Source organism: Spodoptera frugiperda, chromosome 30 (assembly GCF_023101765.2).
Source record: "Spodoptera frugiperda isolate SF20-4 chromosome 30, AGI-APGP_CSIRO_Sfru_2.0, whole genome shotgun sequence".
In the NCBI taxonomy this organism is placed as follows: Eukaryota; Metazoa; Arthropoda; class Insecta; order Lepidoptera; family Noctuidae; genus Spodoptera; species Spodoptera frugiperda.
Window position 1 is genome coordinate 6611963 of NC_064241.1, and position 21181 is coordinate 6633143.

The 21181-nt window shown below is 34.1% G+C and overlaps 2 protein-coding genes across 2 annotated transcripts; both read left to right on the top strand.

The window, feature by feature from the left end:
* The first annotated feature begins 3299 nt into the window (after positions 1-3299).
* On the top strand, positions 3300-9043 carry LOC118269900 (odorant receptor Or1-like). Its single transcript, XM_035585266.2, has 9 exons — positions 3300-3676; positions 4704-4833; positions 5165-5369; positions 7014-7136; positions 7220-7342; positions 7832-7931; positions 8141-8245; positions 8566-8721; positions 8993-9043. The coding sequence occupies exons 1-9, from the start codon at positions 3464-3466 to the stop codon at positions 9041-9043; spliced, it is 1206 nt and encodes a 401-aa protein (XP_035441159.2). The 5' UTR covers positions 3300-3463.
* Positions 9044-9905: 862 nt separating this feature from the next.
* On the top strand, positions 9906-20950 carry LOC118269721 (trans-Golgi network integral membrane protein 1). The gene is made up of 4 exons (XM_035584982.2): positions 9906-11080; positions 12665-12811; positions 15805-15941; positions 16962-20950. The coding sequence occupies exons 1-4, from the start codon at positions 10027-10029 to the stop codon at positions 17097-17099; spliced, it is 1476 nt and encodes a 491-aa protein (XP_035440875.2). The 5' UTR covers positions 9906-10026; the 3' UTR covers positions 17100-20950.
* The last annotated feature ends 231 nt before the right edge of the window (positions 20951-21181 follow it).

Sequence of the window (21181 nt, forward strand, 5' to 3'; positions counted from 1 at the left end):
AAATAAAATAGGAGTGTCTGTTTGTAACATATTTTTTTTTACTTCATGCTTATGAATGTAACATACACAAAAATATTATTTTTACAATTTTTGTCTGTCTGTCTGTTTTTTCTGGTTGATTTCTGAAATGGTTGGATCGATTTTGATGGAACTTTTATTAGCACATAGCTGATTTACATAGGAGTAATTTAGAATTTACTTTTATTAGCCACAGATTCCGTAATATACGCAAGCGAGCCACGAAGCATCAGCTAGTTAAAATATAAAGTTTCGTATTATGAATTTATTTCTTTTTCCATGAATTCTTTTACAGAGAACTAGTGATTTTATTATTAAGCTTAAATGTTTAAACATTTATTTTAAAGGATTACTGCTATGTTGGTTGAATGTTCGCCGAATCTTCGTCACTGAGTTAGATTGGGCAAAATATAAGTGCAATTTATTACCTTTAATATCATTTCTAGGAACAACCGCTATGATTTTATTTTTAACAAAAAATATGCTTTGCTCTCTTAAATCTTCCTAGTGTCTAATTTCACCCTCATATAAGTTTAGTTAGGAATTTAGAGCTACAATATTTTTTAAGGGGGAAAATCCAATGACTTCTCCCGCCTTGAGCGAGGCGAGAGGAAGTGTCAGACTCTTACTGACTAAAAACCACTCCGTTCCTACTCCTGCTTTTCGAGCCGGAGCCCCCGTAAACCCGCTAGGTAGTCCGCAGCTCCGGATCATGGAGCTACAACATATATGTCTATTTCTTAATTCCTAGTACCTACAAATCACCTACGTAAGCTAGATTTATGTTGAGAGACAAAGTTTTCTAAGTAGAGGTTTGTACTAGGTAAGTAGGAGTACCTGCAGCTTTGTTCTTTGTACTCATCAAGTGTAATTTCAGCAAAATTACTTTTAAACACGGCAATTACCTTCATATGGAGTTTGAAGTTGTTTCATCCCTAAACTTTTCACAACATAGGTACTACGTAGTCAAATTCATTTTTATAGCGATTTTAATTAAACTTGTAATAAGTAAAATAGATGACTAATTTTTATTTTAATGTCCGTCTTTTTTGTGTGTAAGTGCTACTAAAGCTCTTATACCTAGTATATATTTTATAGTTACTTTTATTTAAACTTTCTAAATTCTCAGTAATATTACACAGGCAAGAACTATTCACGCAACATGAGTATAACTAGGTACATTGTCTATAACATGGCACTCATATTGTAACTGGCAAAAATGAGATTAAAATTTATGTTTAGTGTGCGCCCTTTTTAGAAATAAAAAAGTGTACTTATTGTTAAAGTTTTATGAACTTTAAAACAACAAACCGCATAAAAATGAACACATTAATAAGCAGTACTTAATTAACATGAGAATTAAATTACTTACTTAACATTAAGTATTTAAAACTTACACTGCTTGCCTAATATTTATTTATAAACGCTGCTTGAAGCGGTCTTAGGACTTTGGAGTTCTTAACCGAAAAGTTTCGGGTAACCGCGCCGGCTCGAGACACAAATTAATAGTTGTTCAACGTATTGTTGTTTCAAAATTTGTACTTTAATCAATAATCTTCCATTCCTTTGGACTTAAATAAATGATTTCATCAAATTGTAATCAATGCGGTTAATTATCTAGCGACGTTTGTGGCTAATAAGATTGTTTGTGTTAACCGGATAGTTCTGGTTTAGTTGGGTAATTTGTAAAGGGTTACTTAGTTTATTTTTTTACCAAGAAATTCAATAATTATATTTGTCAGTGGTCTGTGTTTCCTGATGGGTATAAACTGACTGTCGTCATAGCCCGAGTGAAAAGGCTGCTTATGGGCAGACGTGCTCCATCGTAGGCCGCATCATCACTTACCATCAGGCGAGATAGCGGCCAAATGTCGACACAACACAAACGTGGATAAAAAAAATGTTTTAAAATTGTGACAAAGATGACCAAAAACGTGTAAAAACTTGTTAGTATTTACCTGTATTGTGTGATTTCTTTATATGCATAGCCATAAGTATAAAAATACAATGAAATTGGCTCATATATTACATTTATGAGCCTTGAGTAACATATGAACTCACTATAACGCGTACATTAACAATTACACGTACAAAACAAAATACAACACGTTAATGTAATTACAACATACTTAATTACTTTTTAAAATTAGTTTATTAATAAAAAGGCTATAATGTGCGAAAGAAAAATACCAGTCACCTATACTACCAGAATATAAAGTGAATTTTAACGGTACTAAAATATTTTCACTGGCAACTCAAACACAATATCTAGTTAATAATTAATATATAATTTACCATCCAACAATGGGTTGACTGTTTACTTAAATTATAATTTACGAATACTCTATCAAGGATTAAACAATGTTGGATATGAAATTGAGACTTTAGTAAAATATTTTTTATTTATCACTTAGAACATTTTTATGTGATTTTTATAAAAAACGCGTCGATAGCTGATCCAGTTAATTGGTGAATCTGAAGAAAAAAATATGAAAGTTTAAATCTTTATCTGCAATCTCTAACGAGGAAGATTATGATGAACTCTTTCACATAGAGTATAGTATAGTCTCATAGTACATACAATAGTGGACTGTTACGGGATCTGACTGTAGATCTGTTTATGTAAAAAAAGGGTCATTCCGGTATGATGAAGTAAGAATCACTCAGACTTACCTACTATTTTCCTATTTAAAATATATGCGACTTTTTTTCAAAAACTATTTGGTTTTTAAGTGAATAAATACTATTTTCCTTTACGCTAACATAATATTATTTCATGAATACTACAAAAGTTACAACAGTTGTATTGTAGTTGATTTTATTTGACGTGTTAATCAAGAATTATTGCTTTGCAAATCCATGGGTACCTTGAATGAATGAGGAAAAATTTAAATGAACATAATTGTATTAAAAGTTTACGATGGGATTCTAATTCTTTCTGTTTACGGTTTTTTGTTTTTTGTATTTAACTTATTTTGATTGAATGTTGATTTAGTCTAAGGAGAATAACTTTCAAGGTTTTGTATTACCTTAGAAAATACTCTTCTAGGTAGGTACTACCTAATGTTACAATATTTTAACTATTTAGGACTTATTTCACAATGTCTGTATAGCCACTGTGTAACAGATAACTTTGAATTAAGAACGTAATTTGTATGCTATGCACTAACCGTCACATAAGTTTAGCGGGCCTTTATATGAAGGTGGTGAAACAGGCGCATGGTGTCAAATATAGTCAAACTATTTTGTTATTTATTTAAACAATCTTGGACCATCAAGCTGTCCAAACTTAATTACACCACAGAGATGTCAAAATGACACAATCTGTAATTAACAAACTACAGGTTATGATAGCGGATAAATAACAATTACACATTTCAATTCCATGACGGCTCTTGTCCCGTAAATATTTAAACAATAGAAGGACTATATAAGACGATGAGAAATGGTGGTTAATACAACTACATTGTTCAACATGGAAGATAAACTAGCATATATGGGAGTAAAACCACATTTGAAGAACTTAAACTTCTGTGGTTTCTATCAATTAGATCCGAATTCAGCGAAAATGAAACGGATTCTACACACCGCCTTTATGAGGCTAATATTCTTTCTAATTTTGCTGTATACGGGTCAACAAATTATGAAAGTTTACCAAGTAAGTACCGGCCGGTAATATTACTACGTATTTTCAGTGTTTCGGGCTCATGAAACTAGGTAGGTATGTATTATAGAGGTCAAGTCTCCTGGATGTGGTCCTCAGTGTATAATCAACTGAAGGTCACATTTTTCCGAAGGACTGTGGGTTATATAAGGTACCTAGATGAGTACAATACTGGACCGTGGATTAAAATGGGGTCGTACTCATTTAGTGCTTATTTTTAGTGTTTCCTAACCCCAAAAGTGTTGAAGGAATTTTGTTACTAATGAGGATCAGTTGTCTGACTATCGCTCAGATAAAATATACCTTATAGATATGAATTTTAAATATACAATTGCATTGTTTATGGTACGTCAAATGGTACTCATTAAAATCTTTTTATTTTCTATTTAGCAATGTGATTAAGTTATTCCCTGAAGAGGTAGACGGTTATTTAATGAGTGGTAAAGGTACTTACCATACACGTGTCCAGTCTCCGTGATAAATTATTATTACTGAGACTATAGACTTTATCCAAAGTTAAAATCCACAAACATTCTCACTTTGTCATCATCGTTATCATCACAACCATCGATGACTTCTCCCGCCTTGGGCGAGGCAAGAGGGAGTGTCAGACTCTTACTGACTAAAAACCACCCCATTCCTACTCCTGCTTTTCGAGCTGGAGCCCCGGCAACCCACTAGGCAGTCCGCAGCTTCGAAGCAGTCCATAGCTCCGAATCATAACCATTAAAATATAGATCTCCTCTAACTTAGAAGTCACAAGAGGAGATGGACTGGCTGGTTAGAAATTTCTTCCGTTTTTGTTTTTATAGTGTGCTATGGAATGGCCTTTGCTCAACACATTGAGCATTGAGATTAAATCTATTAACAAGACACATCTTGCTAATAGATTTAATCAGAAATTAGGAGATCCGCACACGAACAAAAGTCACTAACATTGCTCAGCAGGCTAGCAAGCTGAAGTGGATATTTGACCCATTCGCTTAATATTACGAAAATAAATCTTTCACATTTTTTTCAGGATAGAGATGATCTAAATAAAGTAATGGATACGATGTTCTTGTTACTCACTAATTCTGATTCCATCTACAAACAAATTGTCCTTTGGAAGAAAGCTAATCGCATTGAAATACTTTTAAATATAATGAAAGGTAATGTCTTCATGTTTTATTTAGTACAACGTCGTGTTATTAAATAGCTTCTCGTCATCTTGTTTTTGCTTTATATCCATAAGATTCCAGGTTTTCGTCGGATTCTGTTTACTTTTACACAATATATTTATGTGTATCCCGTCTTAAAGATTATTCAGCGTACAAATTCTGTATGTATTAAGATTGAACTTGGAGATAAAATTGTCTCTGTATACATAGAGTAATAAAACCATGCTCTTCATGATAAATAGACATCACTGCAATCATCAATATCATTAACCAAAAACTAGTAAAAGCGAATAGTTAAATAACCTACTAATATTTTCTGCAGGTCCAATATTTAATCAGAAAAAGCCGGAGCATCGGGAATATCTGTTAGCGACGGCCAGGCAGGCAAGATTACTGCTACGGGTATTCAATACCGTGGCACTATCCACCTGCTTGTTGTGGGTTCTATACCCGGTCATACTATACGTGCAGAGAAAACCCGTCGAGTTCGCAATATGGCTACCCTTTGACGCTAACCTAAGTCCGCAGTAAGTTGAAATTTGCACGTAAAACGTACATTTTGTACCCTATACCTACTCATTATGTAATACGTAGCGTATCTAGCGGCGGCTAGTAAAACTATGCGGCCTTCCACATTAATATTATCATAATTTTGACCACCTAGGATTATATTAGGTTAAGTTGCATTTATTTTTGTACAACTAATAGGTAGATAGGTATTCTGGTTTTATTTTTTAATATTATGAGCAAGTTGATTGTGCCGTTGGTTTCAAATATTTTCCGCCTTGCGTTTTAGATATTTAAATATTGAGTTGCAGACGGTAACTTTATTTGCGATGTGTTATAACTACTGAGAAGGGAATTATTGTGCAGATATTTCTAAATTGTAAGTACCTAGGACGTTTTATACATTATTGTTGAGATTGATAGTCACAATAGTTATGCTACTTTAGTTATTATTAGATAGAAGCCAATTCGCTTATATTGGCTTTAGGCACCGATTGAATCACTACAATACTAATTGTTCAATTCGAGTATATAGATGTCATGATTGAATCAATTGTTATCTAATTATTTGATACAGTTCAGTTGAACTGATGCTTACAAATGTGTTATATAACTACTTCATAGAATTGATCCTAGTCATTTTTTGTGGTATAAGTCGGTAAACGAGCAGACGGATCACCTGATGGTAAGCAATCGCCGCTGTCCATGGACACCCGAAACACCAGAGGCGTTACAAGTGCGTTGCCGGGCTTTTGAGGGTTAGGAATTTAAGGGTTGCTAACATACCCTAAGGTATCGGGGATTGGGGAAGAGAGTTATCGGGCCTCCGGTAACCACACTCACACAACGAAACACAACGCAAGCGTTGTTTCACGTCGGATTTCTGTGAGGCCGTGGTATCACTCCGGTCGAGCCGGCTCATTCGTGCCGAAGCATGGCTCTCCCACACAAGTCTGTGGCATCATTTAAAAAAAGTATGAGCCAATAATCAATTTACGAAGGTGCAGCAACGGTGAGAACCGTTATCGTCCAAATGCGATCAACAAAGTGGTTTTCAATGAAGGTTTCAGTGTTATGGCCGTTCATTGAGGCGTTCTAAAGAGGCTAATGTCCTGCTTCAAACATTCATTGGTTAATAAGCTTAGCTATACTATAAAGTATGCTTAAGTATCTTCTTTATAAAACATTGAACTGTACTAGTATTTCTTTAAAACTAAGGCTTGGGAGTGCGAAAAATGAGGTAGGTGAAAATTACGAGCATAACGCAACGTCACGCCTTTTATTTCTAAAGGGATAGACAGAGGTGCACCTGCACATAACGGCACTTAATGCCACTGTACAATGTACACCCACTTTTCACCATTTGTGTTATAAGTCTCATGTAATAGAGGGTGAGCCTATTGCCATATACTGGGCACAATTCCAGACTCAAATAGTACGTAACTAAGGTGCTTTTAAGGATCGCTAGATTTCAAAGTATAGATGAAGTTAATGTAGTGAAACCCTTTTCATCGAAAACCCATAAAATGTTCTCGATATTATTTACATAGATACCTACTCAAGGAGACATATTTTTTTCTATTAAATAACCAATTGTGAATAACAATCTACATAGACACTATTATCACATATCTTTATACAGATCTAAATCCTTTTCTCCACAGATTCTACTTCGTAGCATTTTACGTGTGGGTACAAACTTCTTGGCTGGCGTTCAGTAACACAACAATGGATGTTTTTATCACATTTTTTCTCACTCAGTGCAAGACTCAGCTCTCTATTCTCAGGTGAACGATTCTCTAGATGTAGTTTATAGGTTACCGTCACAAATAAAAGGTTAACACCGAATGTTTATGCGTTCACTTTGCAGGTTAGATTTAGAAAACATTGTTCAGAATTGTAAGGAAGAAGCATTGATGTCGAGGAAGGATTTTAACGTTGTTCTGGAGAGAAGATTTCGAATTGTTTTGTTGCATTACGATGAAATTATTAAGTAAGTTATGCTTTAAATTAGGTAGTTTGTTACATTCCACCAGGATCCTTAGTAGGTACGAGTTTACTTTATGTTTAAAGAGATCGAAACGAGTTGATTGGTTGGTTTTTTCGATCCGGCCAATTAGAGCACCGAACTCGCTATCGTTGCGATTTCGTTAAATGTAAAGCAAACTTGTGATAATGAGTTCACTACCTAATTAGCAAATAGATAGGTAGCACCAAGAGGGTAAAAATACATTTATAGCTCACTATAATAAAATCTTAAGTTCGTAATAAAATGCAGTCTGATTGTGCTTTGTATATAGCAATAGCGACACACACACGTGACTCTATAAAGTCCACATTACTAGCAAAAAAATGTGTATCACATTTAAATATTGTATGTAGGTACCTTCACTACCTACTGTTTACCCAACTTACTCCTTCAGGGAAAAAAGTCTCAAAGGAAACATTAGAAAATACCAGCATAAAGAGAAAGTTCATTTAGATTTTCAGGTGTAATTCAAGAGGTATTTAGCGGCGCTGTGTTGTATCAATTTTTAGTGAGCGGTTGGATAATCTGCACTACAGCTTACAGGACGGTCAATGTAAGTTTCGCCTGAATACTGAAAGGCTATGCAATTTTAAGTTGTGCTTTAGTTTCTGGGTGTCTCTGTATGTTTAATTTTAATCTTAGGTTGCTTTTCCACCAGAGATGTGCTATGTAGCTATGCTACGAAGATGTAATAACTAAGTTGTGAAACTATGTGACCGTATCCACTGATACTAAGCTATGTATATAGTTTCTTTCTTGCAGATAGACCCCATGTCAGTGGAATTTGTATCAATGTTGATGTATATGTGCTGCATTCTTACGGAATTGTTCATATTTTGTTTTTATGGAAATGAAGTTACACATGAGGTGAGTAACCTACCTATGTACCTATTTGTGTAGATGCATTTTAATTTTAACTAACCCTATAGTTTTGGCGGTCAACTTTTTAAATTGTAAGCAATGTAGGAATATTGCAAGATCGTTTAAGGTGTGACACCACTGCTACCAGGATAGTTTTAAGTCATCTGTTTGCAAAAAGTTGGTATAAGGATTTTCTTCATCATCATACCTAATAATACTATATCATAATAACCTACCTACTTACCTACTGGTAGATTTAATCTTAGATACACAGGCTTAAATCTGGCCGTATCTCTACTCTCGCTCTAACTTGTAATCTTTTACAGAGTGAAAAACTCATAGAATCCATTTATGCTTCGGACTGGCTGGAAATACCAGCTGAGTATAGACGTGCTGTTATTATTTTTATGGAAAGAATAAAGCGTTCCATAAACCTCGTGGCGGGTGACCTAATACCGCTTTCTAACAGCACTTTTGTTTCGGTAAGTGAAAGAAAATACTAAGGAATCTTACTACCGAAATACTGCATGTAGGTACTTAAAATTGGCTCAAATTGATTTAAAGATAAACCATGATCAAGAAAAAACAGTGTTTGTTAAAGTCAGTTTCATAGTGTTATTTTCATAAATCTATTCCAATCTGCTTAGTAAATTACTTGCATTTTATCTTAATACTAGTTATTTACTGTACCTATGTAGAGATGTCATTTGAATTAACTAGGTATTTTCTAATATTTTTTTAATTCTATTTTAGGTGCTGAGGAGTTCGTACACTTTTTATGCGTTTTTGAAAAACACAAATTAAAATTACATAACTACTAAGTACCAAGTACCTACCTATATAAATATTTAATACAATACTAGTAACATAGCGAAGTAAAAAAATCATATGAATAAATAAATTAAATATCACAATGATAATTTTGCTTTGTTTTTAATGAAACTACTACAACTGCACTAGATTATTAAGATATTCCATAATAGAAACTTCACAACGTAGCAAAATCGAATTTTAATTTTCTAAAACTCAAAAGCCACATATTCAAATAAACCAAACCAAAAAAAACTTATTTTGACGGTTAATTTGTGACGTCACCTGCTAGGGCTGTCTAGGCGAAATACTTGGTGGTAAAATCGACATCGATAGTATTTATTGGTCTTTTATAAAAGTATTTTCAGATTGGCAAGTCCGTAAAGGGTTAACATAATAACATTCTGCAATAATAAAGTCAGATCAGAGACTTACTTTTATATCATGGGGTGGCGTGGCGTGGCCCAGTGGCCACCAATCGATTGTAAGGATTTAGAAACCAGACGACACGCTACAATATATAAGTGTGGCTTTAATCACAGTAAATAAGAATAAGATAGGCACAGGAGTCTACGCAAATATGTATTTTATATTCCCGCCATTAGTCATACAAATATACCTACCACCATTACGTCTATCTCCCATTAGGGTAGGCAAAGATAAAAGAACATCAATAAATTTAATTCGTCAAATTGTGTTTTTAAATTAAAACCCCCATTTATTATATCATGATTAATAATGTATTTACTTATAATCGATATTTATATATCCTGAACTAGAGACTAATGCAATCTCTATTGGGTTTGGATGTCAGACACGATACGACAGTTGACGTTGACAGTACTTCATTTTGACAATTCATTCTTATTGACGTGACGATTGACGTTGTTGATTGTCTCCTCTCTTCTGACGACAGCGTGTTGTGTTAAAATAATACAATTCCTATTAGTGCAAAAATACAAGAGTATTCAGTAAAAATGTTTCGTCATTTTCTTGCATTTCTGTTAATAAATACGTGTTATCAAAGTTTGGGTAACCCGATCAATCCCGTCAATTCTCAAACACAGTTATTATCAAGCTCACTCGAGACACTAGCAGCCAAATGCGATAATTCTGTTCTAAGCAGTCAAATATCAAGCAAAATACAAGATTGTAATATAATCGTGCCGCCTTATAAGAAAAAACAATTTCAATGTTTAATATTCCTCGACATAAATACGCAGTTATGCTCAGCAAAGTTATTGGCGAACGAAGAATCTCTAGCCAAAGTGAATGAGAAACAGGATGTGAACGCTGTTTGCGCACTGGCTAAAGAATGGGTTTTCACAAATGTGTCAGAGTTTGTGAATTACAAGGAATATGCCGAGAAGTATTTCAAGCTCCCTGCTTCTTGTGGAGAGATTTGTGGCGAAGAGGACACAATGAATGATGCCAACTACTTTTGTAAATATTACAAATGGGGCTTGGAACAGTTGAGGGCCCAAGTTGCGTCTACAGTGGCAAACAATGCTAACAACAATGCAGTTGCACCACCAGCTGTTTCAGAGCAAGATGTGAGTGCTAAGGCTGACGTGCCGGTGCCTGCTAACAGTAACCCAATTAACCAGGAAGCGGACACTAAAACATGGAATGGACAGATAAAGCAGACGGACCCAACAGTGAGTAAGTCAACTCAAAAGATTGAAGTTGCAGGCTCCGATATAGAGGTTGCGAAGCCTGAGACAGCGGCTAGTAATGATCCTTCTAAGCAGACACTCAACAGTGAGGATGCAGAGAGTGTACCAAAGAATGAAGAATCTGATCCAAATGTAGACAGAATGGAAGATCCTGCAATACCCCCACCAGAGAATATCCTTCCCAGCAACAATAGTTCTACTAAAACAGTTGTAGTTAGTGAGGAGAAACCAGTTCTTGCGAATGATCCGTCCCTTCCCGACACTAGTAAAAATCTGGCTGTCAGTGATAAGAAACCTGACGCTGTACTAGAAAACCCTAAAACGAAAGCTGTACCTGATACTGATGAATATGGAGGTTAGTTCATGTTTAATTTTATTCTTTTGTCTTTTGGCCAGTAATTTCCTCAAAAACAGTGTTGGTTGTACCTAGTCTATTATTAGTGTGTTTTGAATTAGTTATAGGAAAATGAGAGAATAAAGTAGGTATGTTGATTGAATTCATTTTACTGCTATTTATATTAGTTATGGTGTAATTAGAAACATCTACATAGTTACCTTCTAACATAAAAATAACTTGTATTTCATTAAGTGCAAAGTATCTAATTGATTGTTATCAAATTAAAAAGAATTTAATTTTGTCTAATGATCAATCATTGATATTTATCACCTTTTTTATTAATTTTAATTTAACAATGTACAGATAAAGAAGTACTTTTTTTATTTTACTTCCACACAAGTAATAATCTTATAAAGTAGTAGTAGTAGGGCTTAGCTACAAAACTGTTGCAATGGTTTGACTGTGGGGTTGATGCATGACTACTGAATGGTTGTTTTGTTTTGAAATATATTAGGCAAGACTTAAATACATTCAGTAAAAAAAACATTATGTCTTTTATCTCATATAGGTATTTGAAAAAGGAAGGAAGGAAAAGAAATTGTTTTTAAATTAAAACATTCTGCATGTTTCAAACTTTATCACTAATTTGATGTTATTTGATTAACTTCAATTTGATAGAAATCTTTAAGAAAAAAAATATAGGTTTTCAGAACATGTTTTCTTGTAGATAACAGTCAATATTTTAAGATAATCCTATATTAAATCATCAAATAATTTAATTAATTTTTGTAAAGATAAGATTGTCTACCTACTCTTTATGCTGAATAATTAGTACAGTTAGTTATACATAATGCTGACAGTTAATTTAAATGTACAATTTAAGGCCCAGAATTTTCTTGACATTTTCTATCATTGGCTTTGCTCAACAAGCTACCAAGGCAAGCAAGCGAGCGAGGCATTGGTTTTTTTTCTGAAATAGCAGTTTATAATTCTAAAGAAAAAAGACAATTATAATTTATTAATTAATTATCTTAATTACTATTCCTATTGCACATGTGATGAGAAATTCAGAAGTCATTGTGAAACAAAAAGACAAAAGTTCCTAACTATTACCTAACTATTAACTACTTAAAAAGCACTAACTATAATAAACTTAACTAGTTGTTATAATTATTTTAAACTCACAGAGTTTTTGTTTGACTGTGGATAATGTGTCTTTAAGATTTCTATAAAAAAGAAAGAAAGAAAACATTTATTCTCACACAAATCAAGGGTACAAAGTATAAGTAACTAACTATTACTACTACTAAACCTACTAAGTCGTAAGTAATACTTACTACAATGTCCTAAGCCTGTGCTAAACTGAGCACCAGTTCAGCATGTGTGAGGGCCTTGTGCTGATCCAGAGATAAAAGGTTATTGGGGCTCCGGCTCAAAGCAGGAGCAGGAATGGGGTGGTTTTTAGTTAGTAAGAGTCTGACACTCCTTCCCGCCTCACCCAAGGCGGGAGAAGTCATTGGATGTTTTTCCCCCTCAAAAAAAGGCCTTGCACTGATATGATATAAGTAGGTACTTTATGAGAAATGTTTCACAATATTTCAGAATCGGATGGCAATGACAATGTGGGTGATGAAGATGCTGGCGATGATGGAATGGACATCAAGTCAGAACAGGACACTCCAAACCAGCAAACATTTATCAGAAACAAGATATTAGTGCCTGCTCATGAAGTTGAAAATTCACAAAAAGGTAACCATAGTTAATTTTATAACGACAATGAGACTATCTTGTTTCTATAAAGACCATTAACTTTATAAACTGCCTCATTGTTTAAGTGCATGTGGCCATAATGTCTCGGTTTCACTCTGAATCATAAGAACTATGAGTAAAAAATTACTTATTAACTAGTTATGTTTTCTTTTCAACATTATTTGTCTTTGAGCAGAAATTATAATAGTCAGTTATTAATCTAAAGATTTTGTATTGGATGTTCCCATAATTCGGTCGTACGTTTTTTTTCATATAATAGAATTAGTTTACGTAATACATATTTAGGTACTCATAACATTGATAGAGAACAAAAAAATTTATGCTCAAACTCGTATATCAGTTTTTGACTTATAACAAATCACCTTTGGTGAGCCATCACAAATGTATGCAGATGATGATGTCACGACAAACATTAGAATTCATTGAATGGATTAGAAGTATTTATAAATAATTGGGATGAACCAAAACAAAAGTGAAGGTAAACTCTACTAACAGAGTACATGATGATATCAACTGCCTAATAACTGTATAAACACCTCACTCGTAACTTAAAACCTTGTACAAAATTTTGTAGAGGTCAAACGTGAAGGCTTTCTAATATCCACCTATAGTTTTATGTAATAAACTGCTATTCATTATAGAGGTTTAGAGTTTTAACAATTAAGTGGCAAAAACATCTAGTCGGATTTTTTTGTTTTATTTCAGTTAGTTATCTAAAATTCAGTTTAAGGTGACTCGTTAGTCTTCACCACAGTTAATTACGTAAACGCAACTTGTACCACTTAATTTGTGCTAGTTATAAGTCCCATGTCAGTCCCAGTCTAATCTAAGTCTATGGCTTCACATTAGAGCCAGGACAAAAATGTAGGGTCCCTAGTTTTCGGATCTAAGGACTACCTAACGGGTTTTCCGGGGATCCGGCTCGAAGGTCAGAAGTAGGAACGGGGTGGTTTTTGGTCAGTAAGAGTCTGACATTCCCTCTCGCCTCTCCCAAGGCGGGAGAAGTCATTGGATGATTTTCCCCCCTTAAAAAAGGTCTAATTCATTAAATATCGAGAATTTTCTAATAAACTCAATAATACTTATGAAATCCAGATCTAGGAATATACCTGACATTTAGTCGCAGTTGCACTTTCATCTATTTAATATTCACTAAAACGACATTTCAACCTTTTTGAATATTTACACAGTGAAATGCTACCAAGATAAGAGTAGTGTTGGAATAACTGTTTTAATTTTAGTTGTGCAATCGACCACGCGGTTGTGTTACTATTATTTGTATAGATATATCATGTAAATCAATTCAGTGATTATCATCTTGGCACATAATTGTATTTGCATTGTAATTTGCATGACTAATGATACGGTTTTTTTGGTCAAGTTAGCGCTTCTTTTGGTCTCAAGTTTGGCTGTCAAGCATGAGACTTGAATAACGGTTTTATGTTTAACAGCCAATCTTAATAAGTTATTCACCTTTGTATGTAATATTGGTGATTGAGTGATGAAACCACCATTTTGTAAATATTTGTTTTGTAATTTACAGCTCAATTAAAACCTAGACTATTCTTTAATAGGTTTTGTTTCTTTTAGAAGTTTTAAATAGTGTATTGTTATGACTGAATCAATTACCTAATAATGATAACTATTGTTGTCTGCTTAGCATTTTTTGTGCACACAAAAACGTATTCAAGATTCACGTTTCATATAGTTAATGATTTTTTTTCAATCCTCATAAATAACTGTACATATTATAAATGCGAATGTTTGTGATGTTATATGGATGTGTGTACGTTTGTTAATCTTTTGTGCAAAACTATTGTAACTGTATGGATGAAATCACAAATGCTCGACGTGGCGAGGGCATTGCCCCCAGGTATGAGTTATCTGGATAATCCAGATAACCCATAGGTACGCGGGAATAACCCGTAGGTAGTTTATTATGGTGTCAGGCGAAGTCGTTGCACTCGTTGTTAAAAGTTAGTTTAATGTAAAGACTAGCGTCCAGCTCATTCTACATACGAAGTGTTTATTATTTCACTCTATCCATAGTTCTGTGGCGACACATTGACAAGTAACAAGTGACAGATGACAGAAGTCGCACATAGACTATCGACGAGCAAATCAACGTATGACGTCATAAATATCCTGCATCGCACATACGAAATTTACATGCGAATAGACATGGATAGAGAATTCCAACGAAGAACAGTTGGCCAGAAAGCCCGCCAGGCTGAATACCTTGCCTGATCGGAGGATCCTCATTTTCCTAGGGAACTTTACTTTCTGTTCCCTAAAGTTCTATACACGAGTCTGATCGCGCATGTTTGTTCAGGTGTTAATAATATAGTTGCGCAAATAGATTTATTTGTATGTCTTAACCTAGTCTATAGAAGTTCGTTGCGCCTTTAAGTATAAATAAAATGTCTTTCTTCAAAATGAAAGTCGGTTGAAAATTACAAATGGTGATAGAAATGACTTTGAACTTGTTTTTATTGTTATATATTATAACTTTATTTATGTTTGTACCTATTTTCTTTATTGATTCACATAAACTATTGCATAATATTATATAATTGTGGACTTACTCTTGAATTCAATTCTGATCGATCGACATTGATATTGTTAAATTTCATATTCTTGAGTTGCAACACTAGCGCCCATTGCATATTATTATTGCGTGGATATTGAATGAATTAAACTGTATTAAATTTGGCCTTATATTCCATACTCTGAATGCTATTTTAACAGCTACGATTGGGGTAGTATAATCAAGATATCCAATAATTATTGAGATTTGATTGGATTAAAATTGCATTGACATTGAGATTGGTTCCAAGAGTAAGCGCCCTGATCGGCCAGTGTTGGTACCTAACACCCTGCATCCAATTATTTACTTTCACCTGTCCCGATGTAGATAACAGTCCAAATCTTGCAAATATTATTTTTAAATGTATTATGTTATGGTTTTTCAGATTTCTTCCCCAATTCGATGCCTGATGGTTTCTCCGAAGAAGACAACGACCACTTCTTCCCCTTCTTCATGACGTCTGTTGTGCTCATGGTACTGCTTTACGTCCTGTACCATAATAAGAGCAAAGTCAGCAAAGTGGTAAGTTTTAACAGTTGTATTAAAATAAAAATTAACTTATAGTAGTCCTTATCCGGAGCTGTGGACTACCTAGCAGCGGGTTACCGGGGCTCCGGCTTGAAAAGCAGGAGTAGGAACAGAGGATTTTAGTCAGTATGAGTCTGTCACTCATGCTTTACCCAAGGCGGGAGAAGACATTAGATGATTTTCGCCCTTTTAAAATACCTATAGCAGTCTCCAGCGAACTATTTTGTCTGTGAAGGCGTATAAGCGTAACAAAAGTGAGCTAGTTTACTTTAGTAAGTATAATAATAGTCTGGGAATTCCGCTCCAATTACGGGTCGATTAAGATAGATAATTCGAGTAATGTTGGACCATATGCGTAAGATACATACTTAAATTGGTTCAATAGTTGACACCGTTTTCTCTTTTCTGAAGGAATAAAGGAGTAATTTTTTTTCTGCATGCCAAATTTAATGTTCTACGACCCTTAATTTCAGCTATGAGAAAATCAATCATTAGTAATTGAAGAAGTTTTACATGTTAATTGAGTATGCACTCTGTAGGTACCAAATTTTTCTTCGTTTTACGAAATACTCGTGTCAATATAACCTATGATATATCTACGTGGTATATATTTATGCGAGGCACACCGCGATACCGACCTCGCAGTGCACACGCGGCTCAGCTGTTTATAATGAGTCACATCCTTATCTAACGTATTAAAATTAACTGTCTGGTCTAACTCTATATGGAGACCACTCGTTACTGGAATGTTAAAGTATATTTTGGTTAGTTCTAACAAATTTTTGGGATGACAGACGATTAAAGATTACAATGTATAGGGAATTTATGCCATTTAAAAGTAGCATGTCCCAATAATATCACTTGCCTCCCACTTAATTTGCTATCAGTAGATAAACAATCCAATTACGTCATGTTCTAAAACAATGACGGTTTACATAATGGTTATATACAAACATTTGAACGGAAACAGCGTCTATTCATTGTCATTCACAAATTTTATCTTATTTTCTTCAGTTCTTCGGCTTAATACTGGAAGGACGACAAAGCAGTCGCCGTCGCAACAGCCGAGGCCACGCTTACCGCCGCTTGGACACCCTGGAACAAGCCATGAGCGCCAACACCGCTGCACCGCCCAGCAAGATTATATACTAAAACAGTTAACACTTAGGTAAATCAATCTTTCAGTACATCTACTCAAGGAGAAGTCTGACTGCGATCAAGCACAGTTTATTGCGTTTAAAAAATATGGCGCGAAATTCAGTTGCTTGTGGCGGTGTTTTGTGGCGCCATGTTGAATTTTATTTAAACGTGGAACGCGTGGTTGCCTATGAAGTGGAAGCGAGTATGTGATATGCACCGTTCTTTCTTTTTCGAAAATTTCGAGCCAGTAATTTATTTAAATTTAAATAAGTTTCTTTTAAAGAGCTTCTTTCATATTTTCCATTTAAAGTTTAAGTGGTGTAGTTAGATTTTCATTAATGTTATTACGTATGTATGTATATATTTAAATAAAGTTATCTAGTCTTTGTATTACCTTATTTATATCCAATACTTCAATTTAATTTTTATTTTGCTCATTATTTTAATTTATATATGACCAGTGCTATACTATCTGACTCCCAAATAGAGGAGTAGGAATAAGGTGCAATGCTTGGTCCAATAGGGCACGTGTCAAAATCTTAACATTGTTTTAGTTATTTTTTATTTCATAGCTAATCCACGTTATATTTTATGGATAATACAGGTTATGTTTATATTGACACGGTAAAGTTATAATTTTATTCAATATACAGAGTACAATAGACAACAGTTTTGATTTTTTGACAATTTAAATTATAATTAAGAAATGAGACACGGGTTAGAATGTTTAGTTAATTATTATTATTTACAATAAACATTTTCACCTTTTTTATTTATGTTCCCATAAATTAAATAAGGTCGTTTCGTTTTTGGCTTTGTTTTTTCCTTAAAGATATTATATTAGAATACGTTGTAACTACACCACAATACATTTATTATTCACTCACTTTATTACGTCACGATACGTAACTTACGATTTGTCACGACTAAAAACTATTGCGAACTTGGAAAACTGCTCTTATAGCGAAGAAATAAACTCTTTTTTACATTGAATTGGTACTATAGTACAATAAACACATGTGTATTATCTATACGCAAGACAGAGATAGATAGAGTAATAAAGCCGTCTACTATATTAAAAACCAGTGATCTAATATACATAGTATGTATATACAATAGACATACGCCCGAATACTCAAACGCTACTCAATTTTAAGTTGTACTTAAAAATCGAGCTATCTCTGTCATTTTATAAAGAATTGATAGTGACAGAACTACATTTGAGAGCGTCTTTAAATTGAGTAGCGTTTGAGTATTCGGGCGATAGTAACACAGTCGTGACATCGTAATCATATAATAATTATTATTCCATTAATTATTAATATTTATTTGCTTTGAAAACATGCACCAAGTGCCTGTCCTATATAAAGGCATTACCTTCTAAGCAGCTTCATAAGGGTGACAAGTACAACTCTAGGTTAATAGAAAACAACAACATTATACAAAAAAAAAAGATAATAAAAACATCTCGTAAATGCCTTAATGCTTGAACACCAATCAAGTGATCATAATATGCCTTGAGTCTGTTTCGTTGATATAATATTCCTTGTTATAGACAAAAGTGACAGAGAATGCATGACACCAACGTCGCACGAGAAACAAAATTAAGCAATTATTCGTATGGAAAGTATTCCTTCCATCTGTATCCTTAGCACGTGTTTTCAAAACCAAAAGAGAGCGAAGCGCGTCCTTCGCTCTGATTGACCGGCGCGAATGAACCAACCAATCAGAGCGCCGAACGCGGTTTTGTTTATATCATAAGACAAACTCGTACTAAGCCCTCTGGTATCAACTTGGTTGCGCAACCAACAACGTGACGGCGACCAAATTAACTGCTTCTGCTTAATATCGTGTCGTGTCGTACGACTTTGGTGCTCCTATGAAATAAGGTCTAAAATGGCATACATTTGATTGGTGTTTTAGTTCTAAGTAATACATTATCATGATTACTTCTATAATTTAGAATTATTTCCTTTTAAATTCAATTAATAATTCCTTATTTGACGTTAATAATAGTTAAACTGTTGAGATTGAAACTGTATTTCTTTTTTACTTAATTTAATTTAGTTCCTAAATTACGGTACGTAAATTCAAACATTGCTTGATGCATGTTAGTGGTATAGTATTAGATCTCTCGTATGTTTAAATTGATAGTAATGTTGAGGCTGTTCGTTTAGGCACGTGTTTGCGCATTCAGAATTATTAAATCCAAGACAATTACGTAGAAAACCGTAGCCACAAAACGTGAATTACTTTTATTGAAAACGAAAACAGTATTTAGGGAGATACTGCAAAGGATTATGACACTTAAATTAGCCTGTCGACAATAAAAAATGGACTTTGTATCTTGAGCATTACGGTACATATTTTATTTGAAAGAAAATTCTGAACATGCGCATAATACATAGAGTGACATGCAATGTTAGTGTAATCCAGGAATAGCGACCTACATGCTGATATTTTAATAGTGGTTTTTGTGTAGCAGAAAGTACTTTTGTGACAAAAACAAATAAGGACATAATGAAGTAAGCTGTGTGCAGCCTAATCTGTGCTTTATCACTGAGCATGAGAGTTTATTTTGTTTGAATCTTCACTCTTATTGTAGGCAAGGTGCTGTTTAGTTGAATCAAAAGAATAAGTAACAGTTTTTAAATTGGTTCCACAGCAAAACTACCATTAAAATGTCAGCCTGTATATAGGTGTATCGGACTGTTCAATTTTTAATAACATTCGAAGTAGTAATGTGTTAATCTTAATAATGGTATAGTTAAAGGTAAGCGTCCACAGGCCCGCATCGTACGCACCACAAGCATCGTACGCATTCCGTATGACGTCATCGGTACTCATCGCTTGTAAGCATTGCCAACGAGCGGTCCGTACGATGCGGATTAGTGGACGCAGTTGTATGAGTTTCTAAACAAGATAAACTAACATCCGTTGCGTACGATGCGGGTCTGTGGACGCTTTACCTTTTAGATTGCATTTTCTTTGCCTTAACCAACCTTTGTTACTTAGTATCGATAATTTCCAATATTCCACATGTATTCGGCATTACAATTGTTAATCATCAGTAGTACGTAGTTTAATTTTTAACAAATTAATGTTATGAGCGTTTAGTAATTATGTCATGGAAACTATACTTATGCTACTTGCACTGTTCGTTAACAAAAGTGTAAATTGTGTACATACTTACATATTGTATCTACCCATAATCACATCTATGATAATGTTAAAAAAAATTGTTTGTTTGCATTGAATAGACTTCGAAACTACTGCATCATTAGTACGAGTTTGCGTTACGTTTAAAGTAATCGAAACGAGAGCGTGTTGGTTACTCTGATTAGTTGGTTTCGAGCCGCCCAATCAGAGCGCCGAACGCGCTCTCGTTTCGATTACTTTTAAACGTAATGCAAACTCATACTAAGGGTGTTGGACCGATTTGAATGTATTTTTTTTTTTCATTTAAAGTTCACTTTTTGTGGAGTAGCATCCAGCATGACTACTTTTTATCGCTGTACCCCGATATATTGGAGTCTATTCGAAATAAATTCTTGCGGGTGAAACCGCAGAAGGAAAGCTAGTTATAAATACTTGTGATAGAGTAGTTTCTCACTGTTTACATTTCAATTCGCGTTTTGGTTCCGGTTGTGACTCGTAGCAATATAGAAATTAAGTATTATCTTACTATTATGATTATAAAGTTCAATTTTACGTAGTTACATTTATGTATATCGAAGCAACACGGTTTCACTTTTATTTTATGATGTAATTAATGTTCTAACAAATGGTGTCCTAAGGACTAGTTTAAGATTAGATTTAATTTATTTCACTTTGTATTTATAAATAAAGTTGGAAAAATACAATATTCTATTTTACTATACCTACTTACCTTCTACTGTACATATTCCTAAGCTTAGTATATTTATACTTAATATAGAGTTTGTTTAAACGCGCTAATCTCCGCAACTACTGGTCCGATTTCAATAATTATTTTTGTGTTGGATAGTCCATCTATAGAGGAAGGCTATTAGACAAATAAACATTACGCTACTATCAATAGGAACCGTATAGAATGGTTGAAACCGCGCAGCAGT